The sequence below is a fragment of the Drosophila biarmipes genome, chromosome 2R (genome assembly GCF_025231255.1).
Source record: "Drosophila biarmipes strain raj3 chromosome 2R, RU_DBia_V1.1, whole genome shotgun sequence".
In the NCBI taxonomy this organism is placed as follows: Eukaryota; Metazoa; Arthropoda; class Insecta; order Diptera; family Drosophilidae; genus Drosophila; species Drosophila biarmipes.
This window is the reverse complement of record NC_066615.1, coordinates 15863631-15887526: the sequence shown is the minus strand read 5'-3', so window position 1 is coordinate 15887526 and position 23896 is coordinate 15863631. Positions and strand designations below refer to the sequence as shown.

The following is a 23896-nucleotide window of genomic DNA, read 5'->3' as shown; positions in this document are numbered from 1 at the left end:
TCCCCCTCCAAATGTGTACGGGTGCATTTATCAAACCCATCGCTCAAGCGGTTGGAGTCTGACAAAATTTGTTTCCTCTGTCAAAACAGGATATGTTCGTTGTCCAGGACAATCCCAAACAAATCTGACAACGAGATTTGTATGCGTGCGGAATTTTCCGATTTTATTGCCCATTGAATGGGGCTGTAAAGGGGAAAGATTAGGGGGCGGATCGAGTGGCCTCCGAATGGCATTAATGTGCGGAATTTAAATGGTTTGAAACCGCAAAACAAAACACCAAGAGGCAACAACATCAAAATTGGGCATTTACATGTTGCCAAACACAAGCAACTGGATAGGGGATCTTGGGATTGGACTTTGGAGATACCTCTTGAAGACTTATGAGTATTTAATAGAAACTTGTTAGTTTTTATAGGAGTAGCAAGCCGTTTTATGACAATTACTTAAACACAAAGAATTTTAAATAGTTATTACAACTATTTTCTAGTCCAATGTATCCCTAGAATACCACATCCCAAAAGTTCTGGGCAAAAACCGACGCACAATTCGCATTGTTTGGCTTTTGGTAGTAGCAGCTTAGCCAAGGATTTGTCCCCACTTGCCAGTGTGTGTGCGAATGTCTGCTGGTCTGTGCGAATGGAAGAGTTTCCCCGAGCCTGTGTGTCTGGGAAATTTTCCTGATTTATGGTATTAAACGCACACAAAAAATTGTTGAATTGGATTTTATTTGAATTTAATGGGTTTTTAGTGTATTTTAATGGGATCCCTTTATGGTAGTTTGCAGATTTTCCGATTTAATTTGGTTACTTTCGGTGCGTCTGTGCATTCGCACAGAAATATGTGTGGCCATTCGGGCTAATTCAATTGTTGGGCAGTTAGGCCTATTAGAAGAGTGCACAGAGTTTGAGCTCTGCTTTAAATATTAAATTTGAATTTAATTGCCTTTTTCCTTTCTCAATTTAGACAGATTTGAGCTTTGTAAAGAAAACTGTAACATGGCTTTTGAATTGCATTTCAAAACATACTCTTAAAACTTTAGTTTAAAATAACTTTTCATATCCTGTTTTAGAACATTTTATAAGATATAGTTAAAAAACCATACAAAATTCGCTTTGAACTATCTTTTTCTAAAATGCGTAAAAAAAGGTGGTCTAACATTAAATCTCATCAACTACTGGTGGAAATTTATCTAGCAATTTATAAAGAACTAGCGACTAAGATACAAAAAAGATACATCCCAACGGATCTATCATATTTAACTCCCATATTTCAGGCTGCAAGTCGTAATATCGCGTATACGCCGCGTGGCACTAGGGTAAGAGTGCGTGGCATAAGGGAAGCAGTTGCGAGTCTACAGAGCCATATGCACTACCAATTTATGGCTTCAATAAACATAAAGTTTATAAACTCCCGAGGCGATGTCGTTGCTCATCATCTGCAGCGGGTTGTCGAGGAAACGGCAGCAGCAACAGCGGCAGCAACGATGGGCGAATAAATAATGAAAAAGAAAAGTGATGTCATAAAAATATTATCTCTTAACTGAAATTGAGCAGCATGAACAAGCTCACAGCGCCAACAAAAGGTAGCAGCCGTAGGAGCCCCATGACTTGGTCACTCCGGCAGAAAAAGAAAATAATATGAGAATAACGACAATGGTGTTGTGTGCGACTGGGAAAGCGAGCGGAAAATGTGAGAGCAGCATTTCCCAGGCAGCCATACAAGGGCGATGGGAAAAGCCGAACAAAGCTGACAAGGCGGCAGCAGTTCACTTGAGAGTGTGGGCTTTATAAAGTTGCAAAGCTGCAAAATACTATAGTTTATGCACAATACAAAATGCTCGACACAGCCGGCCGACAGGTGAGACATCAACAATTTCAAGTGGCAAAACTTGTTTGCCCTCATAAGTCCACACCTCCGAGGCCCTCAACCGAGATAACTAGTTGGTAACTATGGCACCCCAAGTGCCACAAATACTACAGGCTATCTTGTCCATTGAAAAGGTATTTCCACTGTGATAGGTCCTTGGGTAGTTGAATTATATTTCAACTACAATTTAAATAAAAAGCCTGCCTTTTTGACTCACTTTCAATATTTGCCAATCAATGTTGACTTAATTTCATTTCACAGAATCGTAAAAACGGTTCAATTACGAGTTCCGCTTATTTAACAACAAAGACTCGTTGACACTGCGATATTTATTTAAATATCAGAAATGCAAAACGTTCGAATCACCATTTGTTTATGCAAAAATAAAAAACAATTCAGTTAAATATTGAAGCTTGACATCTGAAAGTTAAACAAAAGATAAATGGTTATACATGCAAAAATTATTTTTCTTTAATGCAGCATCCTAATGAAAAATTGTACATTTGCCATACTGTGAGCTATTTTAAATTATCATTAATCATAAGATATGGCATGCAAACTAATTAAATGACATATGTACATTTTATAAGTTAAACAATATTTTTTATGGCATTTTGCTGTTCGTTTTTATTACCTTTTTGTATTGGTTTAATTCAATTTAGGGAGGAGATATTCAAATTGAAATGAATTTTCCTTTTTGTACTGACTTAAAAAAGTTTCCCATTCCAGTTTTTGCAACAATACAGCAATTGATTACCTAGAAATTGTGAAATTTGATTATTTACTTAAGGACTGCCAAAGATATTAGACAGGCAAACAAAGTGAATTTCCGGCACTTTCACAATTTTGAACTTTTGCTTTTCGGGGCCGAGCCGCTCCGCCCCTTGGGAGTGCAGCTAACTCATTTCTCAATTTGCCGGCATGAAACGGTTTTAATGTGAAAACTTTTGCGGCAACATTGTGGCAACACGAAAAGGTACGAGCTCAACAAATGTGGCCTGCCTGCCAGACAGATGGCCCAAGCTGCTGCTCGAACCCCTGCATCTTGGGTCCTTGGCCCCTGGCCTGAGCCCCTGCTCCATGATTAAGTTGTGCAAAAGTTGGCTTCAATTTCGGGCCAACAATGTCCGTGGGCAGCGAGTGGAAAGCAAGTCAGTGGGCCAAATGCAATCAAAAGTACCATAACAATTGCAGGAGGCATCGGTTACCAACTCTCCCGATATGTATACATAGGGGCTCCGTTGAAAGGGCTGCTTGGGAAGAACAAACAAAATATTGAATATGATTTGCAAACACATGTGCCTGCTGCTGCTGCTGCTCACTCAATCAATAAAGTCGGGGGGCACAAAGGAGCCTGCGAGACGAGATGTAAATACAACGCTCTTTCCATTCCCATAGCCCCCGAATGGAAATCGAAAGCGGTTCTATGCAAATCTCCCTCGTGTCGCCTTTTCTACGCATTTTCACTTTGCCACACAATGGATTTACATAAAAATGCACTTGATCTGCTTGCCTTCGACTGGTGTAGCTCGTAGATATATCTCCATTCAGCTGCCAGTGCGATTTATTTGCACTTGCTGATGAGTACGTCCCCTTTATCCTCTCGCGTGTTTGGCTTGTCTTACAAGGCGGCAAGCTAATCGGCTTTGCATTGGCAAATGTTTACACCCGGGCCTTGTAGTATCCCAAATTTGAATTAATTCCGCTCCTCTTTGTGCGTAAATAGATACTACCCGTGGGATAACATCAATACATGTTCAAGATACACAGCTTCTAGTTTTGACAGTATTTTTCCTTGTACCACAGTTCTTTATCATTAAATAAATGCGGTTCTTCGTACAAAAAAACGTTATAAAATAGTAGTTCTATAACACATCTATTAATGAATATTTATCTATCTATCTATCTATCGATCTATATATCTATCTATCCACCTATCTATCAATCTATCTATCTGTCTATCTATCTACCTACCCATCTATGTATCTACCTATCTATGTATCTATCTATCTATTTATCTATCTAACCATATATCTATCTATCTATCTTTCTATCTAATTATTTACATATCTTACTATCAATCTAACTCTCTTATGTAAAATCTTTGGATATTGTCCCCCTTAATAAGTTCTTGACCCTATTACGTAATTTTTGATTCATTACATTTCAGAAACTTATATTATAATTACAATTTGTATGAAAACTGAAATTAAAGAATAATATTTATTTCTAAAGACGAACTATACTTGATGAACTTTTCTGGTCCACTACTTTCTTACTTCACCTTTCCCCTATTAAATTAAAACCAGAAAATTCCACTGCACTTTTTCCTAAGGCCGGAGACCTGTAATTGAGCCTGTCACCTAGGTTTGCGAACTGCTCCCACCCCCGTCGCCACCTGACCCCTCATGGACTAATTAATTTCTGGCCCCGCCTCCTCAGGTGGCGACTGGAAGCAGGTCAGCGGTGGAATTACACGCTCCGGATTACACCCTAAGCCGGAGCTTTGAGCTCTTAAGTTGGGTACGTTCCTGCAGTCTCTAATCCTTTTGCATGACATTATGGCTGAGCTGTTGCCTAATTGCCGGACCGCTGGTTAACTGGGGGCAGCAGCTTTAATTTGCTGGGGACTCCAGCCCAGCATCCGGGCATCAATATTATAAATGACAGACGACCAAAGTTGCAAACCTTTTTCGGCACTTATCTGTCACACGTCACATGGCGCCAACATCATTTGTCAATTGTCACGGCTTCTGGTTTAACTCGAACCGAAACCCAGTCCTTATCTTCTCCGCAACCCCTTCCCCGGAGGAGAAGGGCTCTTACCAGTTAATTTGCAAACGCCCGGCGGAGAGGCAGAAACACAGAAATCCGGTGTTTGCCAACGTCTCGTTTCCCTCGTCACGCTCAATTGTTAAAAATGACAACTAATTAATGTCTGTCCACCCGCCCACTGACCATTTCGATGTGGGATGTGCGCTGCACGAGCTCCAACACTCCGGGCCAGAAATCGAAATTCTCTATCTGTGCTGCCAACTGGATTGGGCTTAATTTGAGGTCAACTGGTTCGGCATTTCGGAGTGATTTGTCGGTTTAAAGGTTAATGGGTGGTCTGTGGGTTGGCGCTGAGGAAAGTGGTCAGGAGACGACAACTTGGCCCAAAATCCATCACATTTTAATCGTTTAACAGGCGGGTAGAAATCGGAAATAGGGAATAAAAGTGATTATTTAAAACAGTCTTTAGAATGTTATTTCAAAGGCCTAATTTTTAAGACAAAACAAATATTTATAGTCTCAAGTAATTACTATATATAAAGCTTGCAAAAAGACAAAATATTAAGCATCATTTTATATTTTAAATGTTACAAATCTTTTATTTTTAATTACGTTTCTTAGAACAGTATATCAATATAATTAGATTTGAAATATAAAAAAGTCGTATAAACAATAACCAATAATAACAGAGAAGTAAATAAAAGTGGAACCAATTATACATTAAGTAATAATTAAAAATCGTTCTTATCATCAGTACTTTCTCACGCTAACCCCTTTGAGCCAAGGTGTTATTACATATGAGTTCAGATTTTAAAAGTTCAGATTTAAATATAGAGCTTGCGGTGAAATCCTCAAACCTCTGACTTCAAACCTGAAATGCCATTCAACACAGCGGCACAAATGACTTCATTAGAGCGCTCTGCTCAAAAGCCCCTTTGAGGAACCGTCCTCACCCCATTCCGGCAGGGCGTACTTATTAGTTAATCATGCCCCGCAACCTCCAAAGGGTCTCCACATCCACTTAGTGGAGATAAGTACCAGAAACGGGTGGCAGATGGGTGACGACAACTCCCGCGGGCTGGACAAATACCATCATTAACTTTGGTTCAAGCCGCTCGCCCGCCAGCGATTTTATTGTTTTTGGCTTTGGCTTAAGCCCCTGGAACCCGGAACCCAGATCCCAGATCCCAGATCCCAGCTTCCAGTTCCCATCGCCCAGCTCCTCCCCCTCCGGCTGAGCCTGTGCCTAATGATTCGCACTGTGGCTCAGCTTAATGACAGCAAACGGGCCCAACTTTTCAAACTGCATTGGGTGCATTTAGTACTGCCAGTCGTGCGGTCGTCGTCCTTATCCTGGCAGACGAACAGCACATGGACATGGGTTTCTCCTAAGTTGGCCACTCCACACTGCTCACAGCCCATTCCCACTGCTGTTTGTGCCTGTCTAATGCTGCAATTTGTAGACCGCTGGGTTTATTACGGCCTGTGGCTGCCGGCGGGGAGAGGGCGACACTTTGGCCCCAGGGGTCCTCCCAGCAGGAAGGTCCAACGTTCGGCAGGGTTAAGAACCCCACTTGCACAGAAGTTCACACAGCTGGGGTCAACAAAATATATACATATATTTTATAGGAATCTTTAAAATTTAAAAACAAATACTGAACTTGAATTTAGTTATCAATTTTTTTTATAAATTTTAACATCCTAAAGGAGATTTTTACGTCTATATCAACATAATATATATATTTTCAAAATTATTTTGTTTAATGACATTTCTTTAAATACTATATGTTATAAAATGGAGAAAAAATAAGTACAACTTTTTATGACCAATTAAATGTATGTGGTTTGAAGTGTAGGAAATAGTTTGTTATCATAATTATATAAAAGATATAATAAGAGATAACTTGCTTTATATTCGCCCTGTTTTTTTTGTATAGAGAACTAGAAGCAACTTCCCATGCCAAGGCTGCTAAATTGTTGCCCACATCCGTGGCAATTTCCACATGCCATACTTACAGGCACATGGAGAACTTGAGCTGGAGGCTGCTTATGGGGCTGGACCAAAACTTTCGGCAGCTTGGCAAGTTGGCGACATTTTCGGCTGCCAAAAACTTTGCGAACTCTTGCGCCCTGGCTGCGAGTCCGCAAAGAGCTCGTTCCGCTTTGAGTGGAGTTCATTACGAATGCCGCGTGTTGACTTATGCATAATTACTGTTTCCTCGGACCCCCGAACCGGATGCCGTCCGCCCCGCGATCCAATGGATTGCCAACGGCTCCCGGGACCCCACTTGGCACAAGTTTTTGGTGGACCCGCTGCACCGAGGCACTGCGCTCCAGTTGGGTCATATGCTCATTTGTGTGCATGACGCACTGACCTGTTTCTAATGCAACAAAAACGTTAAGCGCCTGCCAGCCACTCGCAGTGCAGTCGACTGTGTCCTCTTGGCTCAGAGAGCACAGCCACCTACCCACTGGAGCACCCATGGATCCGTAGCCCGTAACCCCTAACCCCTATACCACAGCCACCCACCAACGTAGCATACTTTTTTGCGCTGTCTGCCGGGGAGTTTATTTTACGCACGCCTTGACCAGGCGGAGGCGGCTGCTGCAGCTTTCCACTTTGCACTCGCAGGCAAGTGGAAGAGTCAAGCGGATAAACAAGAGATTAAAATGTCATAAACAATGCTTTTTGCCACTTCAGCTAAGCAACTTAATGAAAGCCCGGCAAACGGGAAATGGGTTTCCTTTTGCAGCAGTTTCAGTTGCAAACTTTCAACTTGTAGTTCCGACCGAAAAGCGGTGTATCTGCCTCGCAAAATCCCGTCGATGCAACTCAATAAATTTCCATTTAACTTTTGATTTGTTTCCATGACTTTTTCCACCCAACAAGACCAGGGAATTCAATTGAAATTGTTTCCAAAACAAGCTACACGAAAAGTTGTTATCAACTATTTGAATGCCAGTCGAAAGCGGAATCTTACGGGCTACGTTTTAAAGTAAAAATAATTAAACTAGCTAAGTTTACACAAAGAAATATTATGCATTTTCAGTGATTTCAAAAGATAAAAAACAGAAATGTCTTCCAAAAACTGTCATCTTAAAGCTTACTAGTCCAAAAAAGGGCATCGAGCCTTCGGCCTATCGCCAGTAAAAACCTTCATTTGTAACACAATTGAAAAAAAACTTTATTTTCGTTGGGCCTGCGACCAGGAGGGTTGCACACATGACAAACTATCATACAGAGGCATAAATTAGTCTCGCATATTTGCGCCAAGAAACTATAAAAAACTTAGATACATTCAAGATTAGATTTACTGCCCATGGGCACACACGCACACACAACTTCGTACACACACACATGTGCGTCTTTTAGGATTCCTTCGATTTACAACATTTAGGAGCTATGCTAAATGAAATACTGGATGCCAAGTCGCTGCAAGCAAAACCTCAGACAATTTTCGGCGACAAGGACCAGCCACGCTATTGATGCTGAACGTAAACTGGGCTTTGCCGGCGAAAATTACAGATACGATACAAATTGTGAGGACTAATTTCCCGGTTATGTGTTATGTGGGTATGGTATTAAGTATTGATTCGTTTACAAATACATGTGGATAGACTGAAGGAATAAAGGAATGAATATTGAGTGCGCATTGAACAATCAAATAAGGTGTGAACTAATGAAGCCAGCCGCACTTTATTCGGCGGCGGCGTTGATGGTGATGGTCTTGCCCTTGGGATCGTCGAAGCGGTCCATCGTGTTGATGTCCATCATCCAGCAGACGCCGACGAACATGATGACCAGTAGCAGAGCGACCACGAACAGACCCATCAGGATGCCGGGCGTCACGAAGCCCACGCAGTCCCAGGAATCGCCGAAGGCAAAGTTATCCTTGTAGGTAGCATCGAAGGGAGCCTGCAGCTGCAGGGACTTGAAGCTCAGGGTGTTGTACCTGTTATCCACGGCCGTTGAGTCGAGGGTGAGGTTGCCGCACGAGTAGGAGAACGTGGTGGGGGCGTTCACGTCGCTGGATCGGAAGTTGCTGCCGTCGTAGGCCAGGTTGCTCACGGTAAAGTAGCCACCATTATAAGTAACGTCAAAGGTGATTGGCTTGGTGGGGTCACTAGTGGCCAGCTCAACGGAGAACTTGGTAGCGGGAGTGGAGGAGTTGGTGACCTTAATACCGGTGACATCGACTTTGTTGCCGTTGTAGAGCAGGTCGGTGTAGAAGATCTGAAACTGGTTGCCAGCGTGCCAAATGGTTCCACCGCTGGTGGCGGCCGTTTCACGGCGGCTGCGACGCTGCACCACGGGGGCGGTGGAGGGAGCGGCCAGGTAGAGATATGCCACCTTGCAATCGAACTGCTTGCTGATAGCGGCGATGGCGGCGTCTGAAAGTGGTTTGTAAATTAAGTGTGTCACATTGACTGCTTTCTGCTGATGATCACCCACCATGTGACTCCAGGCTGGACTCGCGGCTCTCGGTGGCGTCCTCGAAGCTCACGAAGAGGGCCGTGCCCACAGAGCACTTGGCCGGCGTGGACAGCTTGCCGCTGGCATCAATGGAGTTGTGCTCCCGCTTGGCGGCCACGGAACGCAAGGCCTCCGAGGGGTTCTCCACGCTGGTGTAGTAGGTCTTGGGGCTCACTCCCTGCAGCTGGGCGTAGCAGGACTGCGACTGCGAGTTGGAGCACAGGAAGTCCTTGTTGCTCAGCTGTATTCGGGTTACGCAGTTAAAGTTATCTCTCAAAGACACCATGAGCAATCAAGCACTTACGCCATTTTCCTCGAAGGCCACGACCATGTGATCTTCCAGCAGCGCAGCCAACTGCTCGGCGAACTCCGCCTGGGGCACCGTCTTCAGGGAGGGCTTCGCCACACTGCCGCAGAAGGGACTACGATTAGGAACACATTCAACTGGTGGATAGCTAAACAAACCCACCTGTTGGCTCCCCACAGAAAGACGGGCGTTTGCTCCGCCAAGGCGGCCCCAATGACGCACAACGCAATCAGCGATTTCCACAACATCGCGCTGGATCCGCTTACTTAGTGGGTGTTACGGGCACAGAAACAAAGGAAAACAAAGAACGCATAAGTTAAGAACCAAGGAGAACGCAAGAGCACTAGAAACCAACCGAAAAGTGAACTGAAACTACAAACGAAAAATGGTGGTGAAAATTTTCGCTTTGCCTTGCACGACGTCGCCTATTCCAGTGAGAAAAAAACCTTATGACGGTCATGTGATGCGCACCAGCTGACCGCAGGGTTGTCAAGAGGCGGAGAAGGAATGGGATTAAAAAATATACTGGAAAAACAAATAGCACATATATGGTAATTTATGCTCGGTTTTATGATATTAACATTTATGAATTCCAATCTAAATTACATTAAATTAATAACAATTAAAGTACTTCATATTTTAAATTAGGTTGGGGCCCTTGGTGCTCACTTAGCTTGGACACAAACCTTTCCAGTGGAAGTGTACTGAACCAGTTCCGAAGATCCGCCTGTTGATTTTAACAAATTCAGGGAAATTGATTTAACTATTTCTTTTAATTATTAAAATTAGTTTTATTTTAAATGCTATATATTTTACAAGTCACAATTTGTACTACTATCTGATTTGTTTATTTTGATATTATTACCCTTAGCCTTAGTTTTAGTGGTGTTTTTCATAACTACTCCACGGTCACACTGCACCACGAGGAAAAACAAAATTTTTTGTTATGATTTTTCTGCGGGAATAATGAATGAAATGTGCCATTTAAGGACCTGAGGATGCGCCTGCGTCGCCGCTGGCCGCGAAGGATGCGGCGTGTCATCGAACAATTGCGACTGAAGTCCCGCAGGAAGCTGCAGCTGCTCTTGGGTGAGTTGCCCCCTACATACCCAAACATCTATTACTTAACTAAATTAACGTTTACTAATTTACAGGGTTCGGAGGACTATGCCTGGTAATTTGGTTGGGTGTCAGCTATCTCTTCGCCTCAGAAAACGACAGCAGCGGTCACTCTAGCAGCTCGTGCAGCGCCATTGATGCTGTTTACACTTGGGTCAACGGCTCGGATCCCCAATTCATTGAGGACATCCGGCGATTCGACTTAAAATACGATCCCTCGCGGTTCGATGACAAGAACGAGCTGCGCTACTCCCTGCGATCGCTGGAAAAGCACGCCAATTGGATCCGGCACGTCTACATAGTGACCAATGGTCAGATTCCCAATTGGCTGGATCTCAGCTACGAAAGGGTCACGGTGGTGCCACACGAAGTGCTGGCCCCCGATCCCGCCCAGCTGCCCACCTTCTCCAGCTCGGCCATCGAGACATTCCTGCATCGCATACCAAAGCTGTCCAAGAGGTTTCTCTACCTCAACGACGACATATTCCTGGGCGCACCGCTCTATCCAGAGGATCTGTACACCGAGGCGGAGGGAGTACGCGTGTACCAGGCCTGGATGGTACCCGATTGCGCCTTGGACTGCCCGTGGACCTACATCGGAGATGGAGCCTGCGATCGGCACTGCAACATCGATGCCTGCCAGTTTGATGGAGGAGATTGTAGCGAAACGGAGTCAGCAGACGGGGCCCATGCCTTGCCGCAAAGCCAGGAGGTGCTCGAAGTAGAACCGGTTGCTGCACCAAAAACTCCTGTCCATCGCTTCCCCCACGTGGGCCTTCAGAAGCTGTTCAAGAGCAGCTCGGCCAACTTCAAGGATGTTATGCGCCACCGTAATGTGTCCACTCTCAAAGAACTCCGCCGGATCGTGGAGCGCTTTAACAGGGCCAAACTGATGTCGCTGAATCCCGAAGTGGAAGCGACTAGCTCCGAGCCACCAACTACCCAACGGAATACAGCTCCCAGCGAGGAATTCCAATCATCTACCAACGTCTACTCTCACTCGCTAATTGCCACCAATATGTTGCTTAATCGAGTCTATGGCTTCAAGGCACGTCATGTCCTGGCGCACGTGGGCTTCCTGATCGACAAGGATATTATGGAGGACATGCAGCAACGTTTCCGCCACCAAGTTCAGAGCACTGCCCGTCAGCGCTTTCGATCCGCCACAGATCTGCAGTACGCCTTTGCTTACTACTCCTTTCTAATGAGCGAAACACAGGTGAAGGGTGTGGAGGAGATATTCGATGAGTTCGACACCGATGGCTCGGCCACCTGGTCGGATAGGGAGGTGCGCACTTTCCTCACACGCATTTATCCGCCGCCACTGGACTGGTCAGCCATGCGCTACTTCGAGGAGGTAATCCACAATTGCACTAGGAGTCTGGGCGTGAATATAAAAGCTGATACAGTCGAGCACTCTACCCTGGTCTACGAGCGATACGAGGATTCCAATTTGGTTGGTATACAACAATTAGATCTCTCAGAACCCCTTTATAAGTTTAATCCTATTTCAATAGCCCACCATCACAAGGAATTTGGTAGTGCGATGTTCACTTCTGGCTGAAGCTTTGGCGGCTAACTTTGCTGTGCGACCCAAATATCACTTCCATGTCAGCCCCAAGCGAATTTCGCACAGCAACTTCATGATGCTCTCCTCGAACCTAACTGATGTGGTGGAATCCCTAGACCGTTTGCGCCGGAATCCGCGGAAGTTCAACTGCATCAATGACAACATGGACGCTAGTAGGCGGGAAGACAACGCGATGGTTCGCCACCTACTGGAGGATTTCTACCTGTCCTTTTTCCCGCGACGCAGCAAGTTCGAGCTGCCACCGCAATTCCGCAATCGGTACGCATCCTGGCGGGACTATCAGCGCTGGAAGCGAAGGAAGCGCGCCGTCCTGGTGATCGGGTACGGAGTGAGTCTACTCCTGGTCATCTTTCTGCTGCGCTTTATGTGCCACCACAAGGCCAAGTTTGTGAGGCGCTGTGTGCAGCGCTTGTAGACTTCGTATTTTAGAAATTCTCTCTTCCGCAATGTTGTGATATGTTGTGAACATTTATGTATATTGGCCATTTCTGCAAGCGATCATAGTCAAATCTAGTTGTAGGCCATGCGTAAGGCTATTTTTCTAGTTCTTTAGGTGCATGCTAGAGGCTACATTTAAGATTAGTCGTTAAGTGTGAGTGCCTAGTGAAATTTTGTAGAATCTTTTTGTTGTTCAGCAGTCGAACTGTTTTAGGTTGAATTTCAAAATATTTAAGTTTATTATGCCAAGTGCAAATCTTTGTTTGATATTGTCCTTCTACCGAGTTTTCGAAGAAGACAAAGAGCTAGTTTCTTTTAGTTGAATTATACGTACTATAAGTCGAACTTATGATCGTTTAAAGAACATTTTTTATATAAATATATCAAATTGATGGTGTAAATCCCAAATGAAGTATAGGAATGTTTTCCTTCTAAGCAAAATGTATTTCCTATTCATTTCCTCTGCCCTGGAACTAGGAAACATTCGCCCATAGACGCTTTATTAAATTAGTTTTTTTTATGTTTGTTGGTTGGCTGCTGTCCAAAACTACAGATTGCTGGCAGCACTTAGCATCGGTTCCGGAGCTTGGACCACGGGCTCCCTGGCGCGTCGATGATTGCCGCAAAATTTGACCACCCGCTGAGCGGTGGGCGTTGCCAAACAATTCACTGGTGGCTCGCAAACACTCTAACTACGTCATCACATTTTCGCCCCGTTTTTTACGCTTACGGCCAGGGGCCAGTGGGTGGTTTGTAATTACGGACGACGGGTGCCACCCATGCCCAGCTCTCCCCTGAAATTGTGGCCACAAAAAACCCAGACTCCGCACTTTGCGGCCCGGAAGTCGGTGGGCGGAACTGGAGCGAGTCCAGACTGACACGGGTCTCCTCGGTCTCCTTGGTCCCCTTTTGGGGGCGTGGCACGAGCCAGTACGATGGCAATAGCTCCCCAATGTCGGGTGCATATGATGATGATTTGCTCTTTTTGCGAGGAACATCTTGGTTTTTTTATTATTCCGCATTCATGGGATTTGCCGTTTTATTTCGCCAACTCATGAAAAGCTCGAGAGGATGGGGGAAATAGTGGGTGTAACCGAGCCGGATGCTGCGGCATAAATTGCGTCCGCCGTTTTTTACCCCACTGGCCGGAATATCATGGGTCAAATTACAATATCGAAGTGGCTCAGCGGGAGTTCCCCGTTCCCTTTCGAGTCCTTCGATGGACAAGAATATCAATTACCCAAAACAGCAGCTCAGCTCAGCTCAGATCTTATCTGATCCAATCTTTTATCAATTATCTGCACGTGTGTCCTGGGTTCTCGTTATAAACGAGTCCCTATAAACAGGACACGTAGGCCTAGCCGCATTCTGGCCTCGTAACTCATTCTAAGTGATCTCTAGGTGGGCCACCCAGACACTGGAAATACGTGCACACGCCACAATTTGGTTTATTATGGTTTATGGTGTCTCTAATCTCGATTCTGGGGCCTATGTGGTCTACCACACAGCGGAAGTCCTTTGATTAATGCCGGATCGCTATGCCAAATTATGCAAAAGGCAAAGGGGAACAATGTGTGTGGGATCGGAATAGACCTGTTTAGGAAGGGAAAATATCTGTAGCCTGTTTCTCAGATATTAGATTAGATATTATACAATTCACTGAACTTTATGGTTCTTGAAAACAAAACAAGCTATCAGAATTTAAGGATGTCGAAAGATATCTTAGGTAGCAGTCCCAAAAACTTTTCTTTTCTTCAATGGGCACTTCCTTTCCCAAGTTCCATCAGATTGGATCCATCCCATACCATCCCAGAACCCGAGCCCCCACCAAACCCTCAGAAGTGCCGACGCCCTGACCGAATCCCAGACAGTTGGACACCCGTTTCTAATATTTTTCCCCGAAACGTTTAGCTTTCCAGGGCTGGGGATAGATGGATGTAATATATTTATATTTAATTGGCTGGCACGAAATTGTTGGACACCGTTTGACAAACGACTTCCTCCGTGACCGCGAAAAGTCTTTTGAAAATTGATCAATTCAAATGTGCATTTCTATAATATTTTCGAAATGCATTATTCTACTTTTCCTTATTGCATTATTCATGAGCTCGGCACTTTGTTTGCTGCCGCTCGCCGCATATAGTAATAATCATTATCAAATTGTCCGAATATCTCCGCCCCCACAGGAGGAGGGTGAGAACAGGGGGGCGTGACTGCAGCGACATGTATGGAACTGCAGTGTAAATAAAGAATTAAGACATTAAATCGTTCATTGCGGCAATTTACATTCATTATTATTACGAGCTCAGCGGTACGTGCCCATAAGCCATGGGAATTGGAATACGGACGGACGGCGATGGACACCGGCGGACAGAAACCGGCGACACTGTCCAGTGGAGAGGGGTGGCCTCTGAGGAAGGTATTGGGGTTGGGGAGACAGTCAGAACGGCCGCCGCTTGCATGCTTTATGTTTTGGTTTTGGAAATTAATAAAATCATAAAATGGTAATTAATTAATTCACCGAACAAAACGAAAACCAATGAGAGCGGAGTAGGGGGAAGAGGATCGTACACCCATATACCCTATAACTAAGGGGGTATTGAGATACCTAAAGTTTATTTACTAGAAGGGTAACGTATCTAAAAAATAGTATTTTAAGGCAAGGGAATTAATGTTTTTAAGTAAGCTGTACATTGAAAGTATTATTTGTTTATTATTATTATTATTATAATATATATTTTTATACTTCAGAAAAGCGATCAATGTCTTATTTAAATCCTATTCCTCGACCTTTGTAGACCATTTGTGTGGCAAGTTAACAAATGGTAATTAGGTGCAAGTAAAGTCTTAATTTTTTACCAAGATGCCACAGATTAAATTATAAATACTACGTTGTAATGTGTTCCCAAAAGACTGAAGGCCAGTTTGTGGTTTATAAAAATGTGGTATGTATAATAGATCAACATAGATGGTATCATAAATGGATTCTATTGAGTACATTCTTTTACTTTTATGAATATATATAAGCTCATAGAAACAAATATAATTGATTTCTATATTATTTAATATCAATAATATTCTATCGAGTGGTTCCAAGCCCATTGGTATACCCCAGCTGCTACCGTTTCGCCTGCCTGTTCCCAAAAGCGAATACCCAAATGCATTGCCGCCGGTAGCCGCCGCCTGTCCACCCTGACGGCTCGTCATCGCAGGCCGCTGATTAGGGATTCAGGTGCGTGAGTGCATTTTCGTTTTGATTTTTTTCGATTCCCTCTTCGGCGGAATTCCAGCCGGCGGGCAGTAGCCGTGGGTGCCCCATCGTCCGCCTCTGGGGGACTGACAGATCGCACGGCAGTGCCAGCAGTACCCCCGGGCCCCCACCGGAGACCCCTCTCCGTTTACAGGCCGCTTACATCGCTGATTGCCGCCGATTCCTGACGAGTGGCAGTCGATTCATGGGCAGTTAATTCATGGAGATATTCCCGCCGTTGACAAGTGCACTTTAATGAGTCGTCCTCGGTGCCTTTGAAGGCCTGCGGAGTCCGCTGGTGACATGGCAACAAACTTGCTGCAAGCCAAGAGAAACCCGGACGAATTCCCTCCGCCACATGTGTGTCTTCCAGAAGTGGGCGTGCCCGGGCCTTTTGACAAATTATGACAGCGCGCATTTCTGGCTTGATTTATGGGCGTCCGTTTAAAGGCCTGCATTCAACTATGACCCCCTTGCGCCGCTCGCAGGATCCGGATCTGAGTCTCTATGGACGCGGACTTCCTCACCACCCATTTTTTAATGATTTTAAAGTGATTTTTAACGTGCTGCCTTACGGTCGCTTAACCGACCTGGGCGACACACAAATCCGCGCGTAATTAATGGCAATATAATTTACAACAAAGGCAAAGGCGAAAAGTACTATACGACATGGAACTACATAGAAGCAATCAGATGTGGCTGGCGAGGATTTGGAGATTCGGCTACAACGGATTGCCAGTGCACTACAGAAAAAAAATTGAACCAAGTGGGTATAAAACAATGGTCTAGGTGTAGTGTGATTTCCTGTACATAAAGATATTCCATGAATATACTGTTTTGTATGCTAAGAATTTTAAAAATAATACAACATTTAGGGTGTTATCTATTTATTGATTGGTTAAACAGTAAAAAGCAATAATAATCTCCTAGAATATTCATATAGATGGCTTTATTCTGACCATTATAACAAAAAATGTTAATTTTTAATATATATTTATTAGCATTATCCTCATAAAACTAAAAGAGTTTCTTCAAATGGTAAAATATATTACTACTAACACCCATGGGGAACTAAAACTAGAGGGTCCTATCTTTCTTTTTTAAAAGATACTCCTATCCCAAATACCCTTCAATGGTAGCTCATGCCCCGAACCAACCTAGCCGAACTCCGATCCTGCCGCACTCTGTTCATTTGCCGCAAAGGCAGCTCCCATCTCTCGAGTTCCAGCTTCCGATTCTGGATTCTGGGTTCGAAAAGAACATCGCTCGGCAATCCAGCAGCCGGCAGCAAATTGCCTGCAAAGTGTTGCAATAATACAAACCCATGCTTGGAGGCGTGTCCCAACATAAAGCTGCGAGGAACGAAGCAGGAGGGTGACACTGCCGTGAGGGGTCCTTTCCCAGTTCGAGTCCCTTCCCCGGGGTGGGTTTGCCATCCAGCCCGGCACAATTAGGCGGTCGAGAGCGGAGAGGGGCGAGCAGGGGAGTTACAACAAACAGAAGTCAGGAGGCAGCCAATAAGTCGCTAATGCAATTAAAAACTCACACAAAGGCAGGGAGATTCCGATCCCGATCCCGACGCTGATGCTAATAAGTCATGAGGGAAGAGTCCTGGATTCGGGATTCAGGACGCCAGTCAGTCAAGGAGGCGTGACACGTGAGACACCTGGAGTGATTGTTCGCCTTCTCGTTCTCCCTCTCTCCTTCTGCAAGGGATCTCCGCATTCTGACTCCCATTTCGTGACAATTTGGTGCGTTAAATTACAAAAATTAGTCACAGATAAATCGACCCGAACTCGAGCTGCAACGCTCGATTTTTGACACTCCAAACGGCCACTTTGGGCCGTGCTAAATCGCACAAATTGGCAATTTAATTGTTCCAATTGACATCGGGGCGAGATTTGTGCCCGGGGTCCCTTAAGTGGCTCCTGGTGGCTTCCGACTCTCGCCTCCCGGCTGGGCGTGTTTTTGGGCCAGCAGGATTTATGGGCCTTCATGTGGTCAGCGGCACAAGGAGTGTTAACCAATTTGGGTCCTTAATTTGGATTTCCTCAAGTGATCCAAATCCAAATCCAATCTGCAGCGTTTGAAGTTATCATTTCGGAATTTTAAAAGCTATATCTATTCTTAATAATTCGGTACTATATTTTTGATTGAACCAGGTCAATATTACTAGCTTTCGTTATATATATTTTTTTATTTGTGCCTAAACTTATTTGCAGCCATACTTTTAAGAAATGTACAAAATATTCTTTTCCTGCTAATGATTTCCTCAAAAACCATATTAACTGAGACTTCAAAATACTTTAAATTTGTGGATTCATGCATTTACTATCCCAAAAACTGAAGATATTAGCAGAATATAAGAATTTTTTAAATCAATCCCCTTGGTTCTCAGACACCAGCATTGAAATCTACCAAAAAACATGTTGTACTAAATTTTATATATGTTATACAAAAATAAATTTGCAGAAAACTGAACTCTGAAGAAAGAAAAACACTTTAAATTGAATTTGATTTTTTGTTCATTTATTTACAAAAAGAAAACTCCGTTGCAGCGTAACTGCCTCCCTAGGTATATACACTCGATCGTTTCAAGAGCCCAACTCCATCAGTAGATGCTCCTGGCCAGGGAGAGGGGTGTGGACACTCCCAAGCCAACTCCCACTCCCAGGCCCACAGCTCCTCCTGATGGCGGTGGCGGGGCGTTGGTGGCACCACTGAACTTCTCGAATCCTCCAATCGCCTCCGCCGACAGCTTCTTGCGCAGATCCGGCTTCGGTCCGCTGAGGCACATCTTCTCCAGCTGCTGGTGCTGGGACCGCACGGCGAAGCGGTTCACGTGCACCGGGATGGGCACCACAATCTTGGTGCCACTGGTGCTTCCATTCCGGCCCAATCCGTGGGAGGTGAGTCCCGCCTTCACCCTTTTCCACTTGGCGCGTCGGTTTTGGAACCAGATTTTTACCTATTGGATATGGTTTATAGTTAGCTTGGGGTTTTCTTTTCCTGTTAATAGGATGTCTTACCTGAACCTCACTGAGCTTTAAACTGGTGGCTATTTGACTCCGCTCCGTGAGACTGAGATACTTCTTGGCGTGGAACTCCCGCTCGAGTTCCAGCAACTGCTCCGAAGTGAAGGCTGTGCGCCGGCGACGGGACTTGGAGCTGGAACTGGAGCCATGGCCCTGCGAGTCCTTGCCGCCCATTCCGCCACCTTCATGCCGAGAATGAGCACCCTCGTCATCACTGCAATCCTCGCTGTCCGAATTGGTATAGGCTGGAAAAGATTAAAGTATATGAAAATGATTTTAATAAGATATTTAAATAGATATTAAAAACTATTAAGCAATTTTGTATCTAAAAAGGTAAAAGATTCATTAGTTTCGTATATTAACCTTGAACTAACCATAATAACCAAACATAAATCTTAATAGGATCAAATTCCATAAGGTGGTTAAGAATTACTTTAAAGATAAAACGGGCTATTCCAACGATAAGCTTTTATTAATTACTTCCTGTTTAAAAATTACTAACTCAATCATTTTGAGATATTTTTTAACTAAACACAAAGCTCTTTTCCGAGATATCCCTCAACTTCAGAGTCAATCCAACACATTGCGTTAAACACCGCTGCCTCGGTCCAGCCCACATCCTGGCAGACTGATTCCTCGGGCTCAAGACTCTCTCTCGAAGACACCCATTAATGGGGCCCTAACGAGTTCGGACTTCTGGCGCAAATGGCCCGTGCCATAACTTGTGGCAAACATATTTATTTATAACTGGATACATGTGTCTGAAGGCTGCCCCATTCGCAGAAGCGATGAGCAGTCATCAGGGATACTCGAGGCATAATCGGTTTGTTTTGGGTGGTCACAAGTTGAGCGTGAAAGCTAAATGCCCCATGGCGGGGGAATGAAAATGAAGATGCGAACGAGGGTGACAGCTCCGCACCCAAGACGTACGACTGTAACCTTCCCCCACCAGATCCTGTTAATTTTGAGTACACGGTTAAGCGGTTTTTTAACACTTACACGCTTCAAAAGTGCCCGCTGTCACTGATTTATCTGCGCTTCTGATCCCCTTGTTCGCCCTGACAGCACCCCATAACCACCCCCATGTAACTGCCTAAGCCCAAGCACACCCCCGCCTTAACCGCCGCCCACCCGAGCTCGGTTATGAATATATTAGTCGGAATTTGTTGCGCTCTTTACAGCTCTGCCGGCAAATTGATTATGCCACGGATGGCTCAGTTCCCTCGGAAGCGGGGGCCCCGGATGATTATGGTTATGGGTTATGGGTGTCCGGAGTCCGGAGTCCCGCACTGCCATTCCATTCGAATGACCAAACTAAATCGCTACGATTGTCAAAACGTCAGCACTCCAGTCGCTCCGCTCTGCCATTGTGGCCGAGTGTCGGGCCGGCGTTCCGAGTCAGAGTTGTGAAAACTTTTCACCGCCTTGATTGACACCAAACATTGGGTCTTAATGCACTCTATGCTAATTTTGATTATGACGTGGCAGCTTCAATTTTAATTACCGTGACAACATCACTCGACAAAGTGGGAAACCGCAAGACTGGACAGGGATTCAAAGGAGTGGAAGAGATCTTTGGGAGAGCTCAAGCTTCCTAATATCATTTCACGGGTTGTTTCCTGATTATATGTACATTTGGGAAGATCTGCTGTTTTTATTAGGAAAGATTACTTTTCAAAATGGGGGCATGTGTAAGAGATTATAAGGACTGCTTGTCGGCGGATCCGGAAATTTGTTTCCAAAAAACCATCTTTGTAGCATACTTTTTAAACATAGCGTTGGAAAGGTATGAAGCTGAAGTCCGAAAAGAGTCCTAACTTACATCTACATACCTTTTTTTGCATAAATGATTCATTAGAGAATCAGATATCTATTTAATTGAAACTGATAATACACCAAGCGTACGCAGTAAGTACCACTAGTTTATAAATATAATCTTTAATTTGTAAAATGGACAAACAAAATCAGTGATCACAAATGTGAGATCAATTATCAACAATTTATAAAAGCATTTGCTCTATAACAATTACACTTTCTACCTATTCCTAACCCGCTTTATAAATTTTCATGATTGAATTTTCCTATATGAATTAAATGCTTTTGCCAGCGAAAAAGTAATTTAATCTTTTTAAAATCTTTAATAAGTGATTTAAAGATCGTATTGTCAATATCTTTTTTAAGTTATTAGTTTTCCATCTATCTATTTATGACAAATAAGATCCTTTATTTGCACATATTTTGAATTTGAAAAAGATCTCTTTACTTTAAAGGTAGCAGATTTTAGTAATATTAACTATTATTAATTGTTCCTAAATATTTAGGGGCCTTTTAAACAAGAGTCGAAGACTTAAGAACTTTCTGAAATTCTAAGTGATATGTGCACCCACCTCCATTGCGGCTCTTGTCCATCTCTCCGTTGTAGTTCCTGGGGGACATGGTCAGGCTGATGTCGCTGCAGGAGTCGCCGCTGCACTCGAAGTCCTCGTCCATGCCCACGTCCAGGGTGGGCTCCGCGGGGCTGTGGCTGCCGGACTTGGCTGGCGAGGAGTGGGCCTGCGGGGGCGACGGCTCCTGGAGCTGCCCCGCCCCGTGGTGCGGCTGCTCCTCCTGCATCCTGCCGGCGGCGGCCATGTGCTGCAGCCGGGCATGGACGCTCAGGCTGTGTACGTAGTCCTGGTTCATGAGCTCGGCTAGGCGCCGGTAGCTGAGATCCGTGGGCGCAACTCCTGCAGCGGCGGCGGGATTGAAGGGCAGGAAACGCGTATCCAGCGGATGCGGCAAGTTGGCTGGAAGCTGCTTCTCCAAGGCATGTGGTGGTGGTGGTGCTGGCGGATGTGGCGGTGGTTGCACCTGTGGCTGTGCCTGCTGCGCCACCGGATGACTAGCTGGATTGGAGGGCAGGTAGCAGCCGCCGGCAATTAAATGCGTTAATCTCTCGTGGTTCTGGGCGAAGTAGCCGTGCAGCCAGGGATTGTAGAGCGGGAACTGGGTGAGCCCCAGGGCGGAGCTGGCCACCATGGCGCGGGCACTCAGCTCCTGCTCCTGTTCCGGCTCCTGCTCCTGATCGCGCTCCTCGGGCGGCGAAGGTGGAGCGGCAGCATGGGCAGGTGTTTGGTTGGCAATCAGACTCTCGATCGAGAAGGGCTTGGGAAAGGGCTTGCTGGCCAGTCGGGTGGCGGCGTTGCTATCCAGGTTGCCACCCAGCTCTCCATTCTGCAGCAGGGCCGGCCGTTCCATGTTGCCCACTCGAAAACACTCACTTTCCAATCTAATTGTATTTTCTAGATGTTTAAACTGCTTTTAATTCGGAGCAGACACGACGCAGTGAACCGTTCAGAGATCTGCGAGCAACTGACGAACTGCAGCAGACATCACGTACACCCAAGTCGAAACTCAGGGGACGCTGAGCAACCACCACAAACGTGTCCGTGGCTCCTCCCTCTTTTCAACATGGCGCATGACAAGCTGATGGTGTCTCTGTCTGGCGGGGCCATCCCATTGGCTCCCTGCTAATTGCCGGGTGGTGCGGCCGGCGAACCAGTTTCCGGCAATGGAGCTGAAGATGTCCCAACACCCCACCCTCCCCACCATCTCCACCACCCACTCCCTAATTGCGTTCTGCTCGAATCGCTCGGTAATCAGACATCGCCGGACTGCCGAGGAGAACGCCCTGCCATTAATGCGCCGTCATCGTTAGCTCCTCCACTTCCCTTTCCCCGGGTGGGGCCTCTCTGGAGGACGGAGGAATGGGGTCCTCGCGAGGCGTATTAGTGACCAATTTAAATTCAAACATCAGTGGCCGGAGGGTGTGGCTGTTGGGCATCATTAGCAGACACTCGAGTGTCGGCTCACCGATTTGTATCTGCAACTAATTTACATATCTGCGGTAAACACATCTTCGGATCAGGCACTCCCCTTTGAGGGAGCCTCTTTTTCAGCCAGGTGCTAGCCAGGGAGGTTTACTGGGGGTTGGGGATTCAATTTGAGGGTATAACACTGATGCAACGATATTTTTTAATCAGAATATAATTGTGATGACAAATAACATTACTTTAGTAATTGAATCACTTATATAATATCATTTTGGGACTGTTGATTATTATAATCAGAATAGCAGTCTGTGCACGTACACTTCAAAATAATTTCAATGAATTTTAACTAACTTGTCGTTAATGGAGATTGTTTTTTACAAATTATAAAATGTTTATATTACCAAAGAAAATTGTTTTAAATTTAAATATGTTTATAAAATCCTAAAAACCCTATAACTCTGTCAGAATGTTTTTTTGACTTTAGGAATGGAAAAATGTTATGAAATATTAAGGAAATAATGATTTCGGATTCATAAAATTTAAATATAAATAAAATCATTACATAATAAGAAAAGTAATCGTCAAAGAAGAAAGAGGTCTTAAAAGTTTTGATTTAAAAAAGGTAATATTATGTACTTCCATGGACGTTATCTTCTGAAAACCCTCTAGGCTAATAACAATTCAAAGAAATACTATAACCTGTTGTTCCGCTTAATAAACCTGGACAGGTTATTGTTGATAATAAGAAATAAACGGCTTTAATAAACTATAAATTCTAGATAAAAATCGTTGCCGCCCATGACCCAAACTGTCCCCATATCCAGATGGGTCTATTATTTTACCACTTCCGCTGCAGGCCTATTCACATCCGCCCCCGAGTTCCCCTGAGGCAAACAAATTTAAAATGCCGAACGCCTTTCACACAGCAGGTGGCAATAATTTGCATGTGTATGGCTTAATTGATCGTAATTGACCAAATTTTTGGCCATAAAAGACGAGGCGTCCATTGATTGGATCGCAAATTGGCACTGGTCACGTTTGGGCGTTTGAAATCTTTTACGAGCACCGAACATTGCAAACATTTTAAATATAGGAATTCGACAGCGGCATAAATTACAATATAATTATGCGGCTCGTTGATAATTTTGGTTTCTGATTATGATGAAAGCTCTGTGGCTGCTCCCCAGTACTTTTGGCACTTTGTCAAGGATGGGCGGGGATCGGGATCG

At 44.7% G+C, this 23896-nt stretch overlaps 3 protein-coding genes across 3 annotated transcripts; 1 reads left to right on the top strand and 2 right to left on the bottom strand.

Moving 5' to 3' along the window:
- Positions 1-7801: 7801 nt before the first annotated feature.
- On the bottom strand, positions 7802-9914 carry LOC108036650 (V-type proton ATPase subunit S1). The gene is made up of 5 exons (XM_017112930.3): positions 9778-9914; positions 9585-9687; positions 9420-9522; positions 9095-9356; positions 7802-9033 (listed from the first exon to the last, which is right to left on the bottom strand). The coding sequence occupies exons 2-5, from the start codon at positions 9668-9670 to the stop codon at positions 8339-8341; spliced, it is 1146 nt and encodes a 381-aa protein (XP_016968419.1). The 5' UTR covers positions 9671-9687; positions 9778-9914; the 3' UTR covers positions 7802-8338.
- Positions 9915-10328: 414 nt separating this feature from the next.
- Positions 10329-12982, top strand: LOC108036651 (N-acetylglucosamine-1-phosphotransferase subunits alpha/beta). The gene is made up of 3 exons (XM_017112931.3): positions 10329-10511; positions 10577-11997; positions 12059-12982. The coding sequence occupies exons 1-3, from the start codon at positions 10421-10423 to the stop codon at positions 12545-12547; spliced, it is 2001 nt and encodes a 666-aa protein (XP_016968420.1). The 5' UTR covers positions 10329-10420; the 3' UTR covers positions 12548-12982.
- A 5366-nt stretch (positions 12983-18348) lies between these two features.
- On the bottom strand, positions 18349-22186 carry LOC108036258 (homeobox protein unplugged). The gene is made up of 3 exons (XM_017112269.3): positions 21243-22186; positions 18850-19100; positions 18349-18788 (listed from the first exon to the last, which is right to left on the bottom strand). Exons 1-3 carry the CDS (start codon positions 22090-22092, stop codon positions 18432-18434), a joined length of 1458 nt encoding a protein of 485 aa, XP_016967758.1. The 5' UTR covers positions 22093-22186; the 3' UTR covers positions 18349-18431.
- Positions 22187-23896: the final 1710 nt, after the last annotated feature.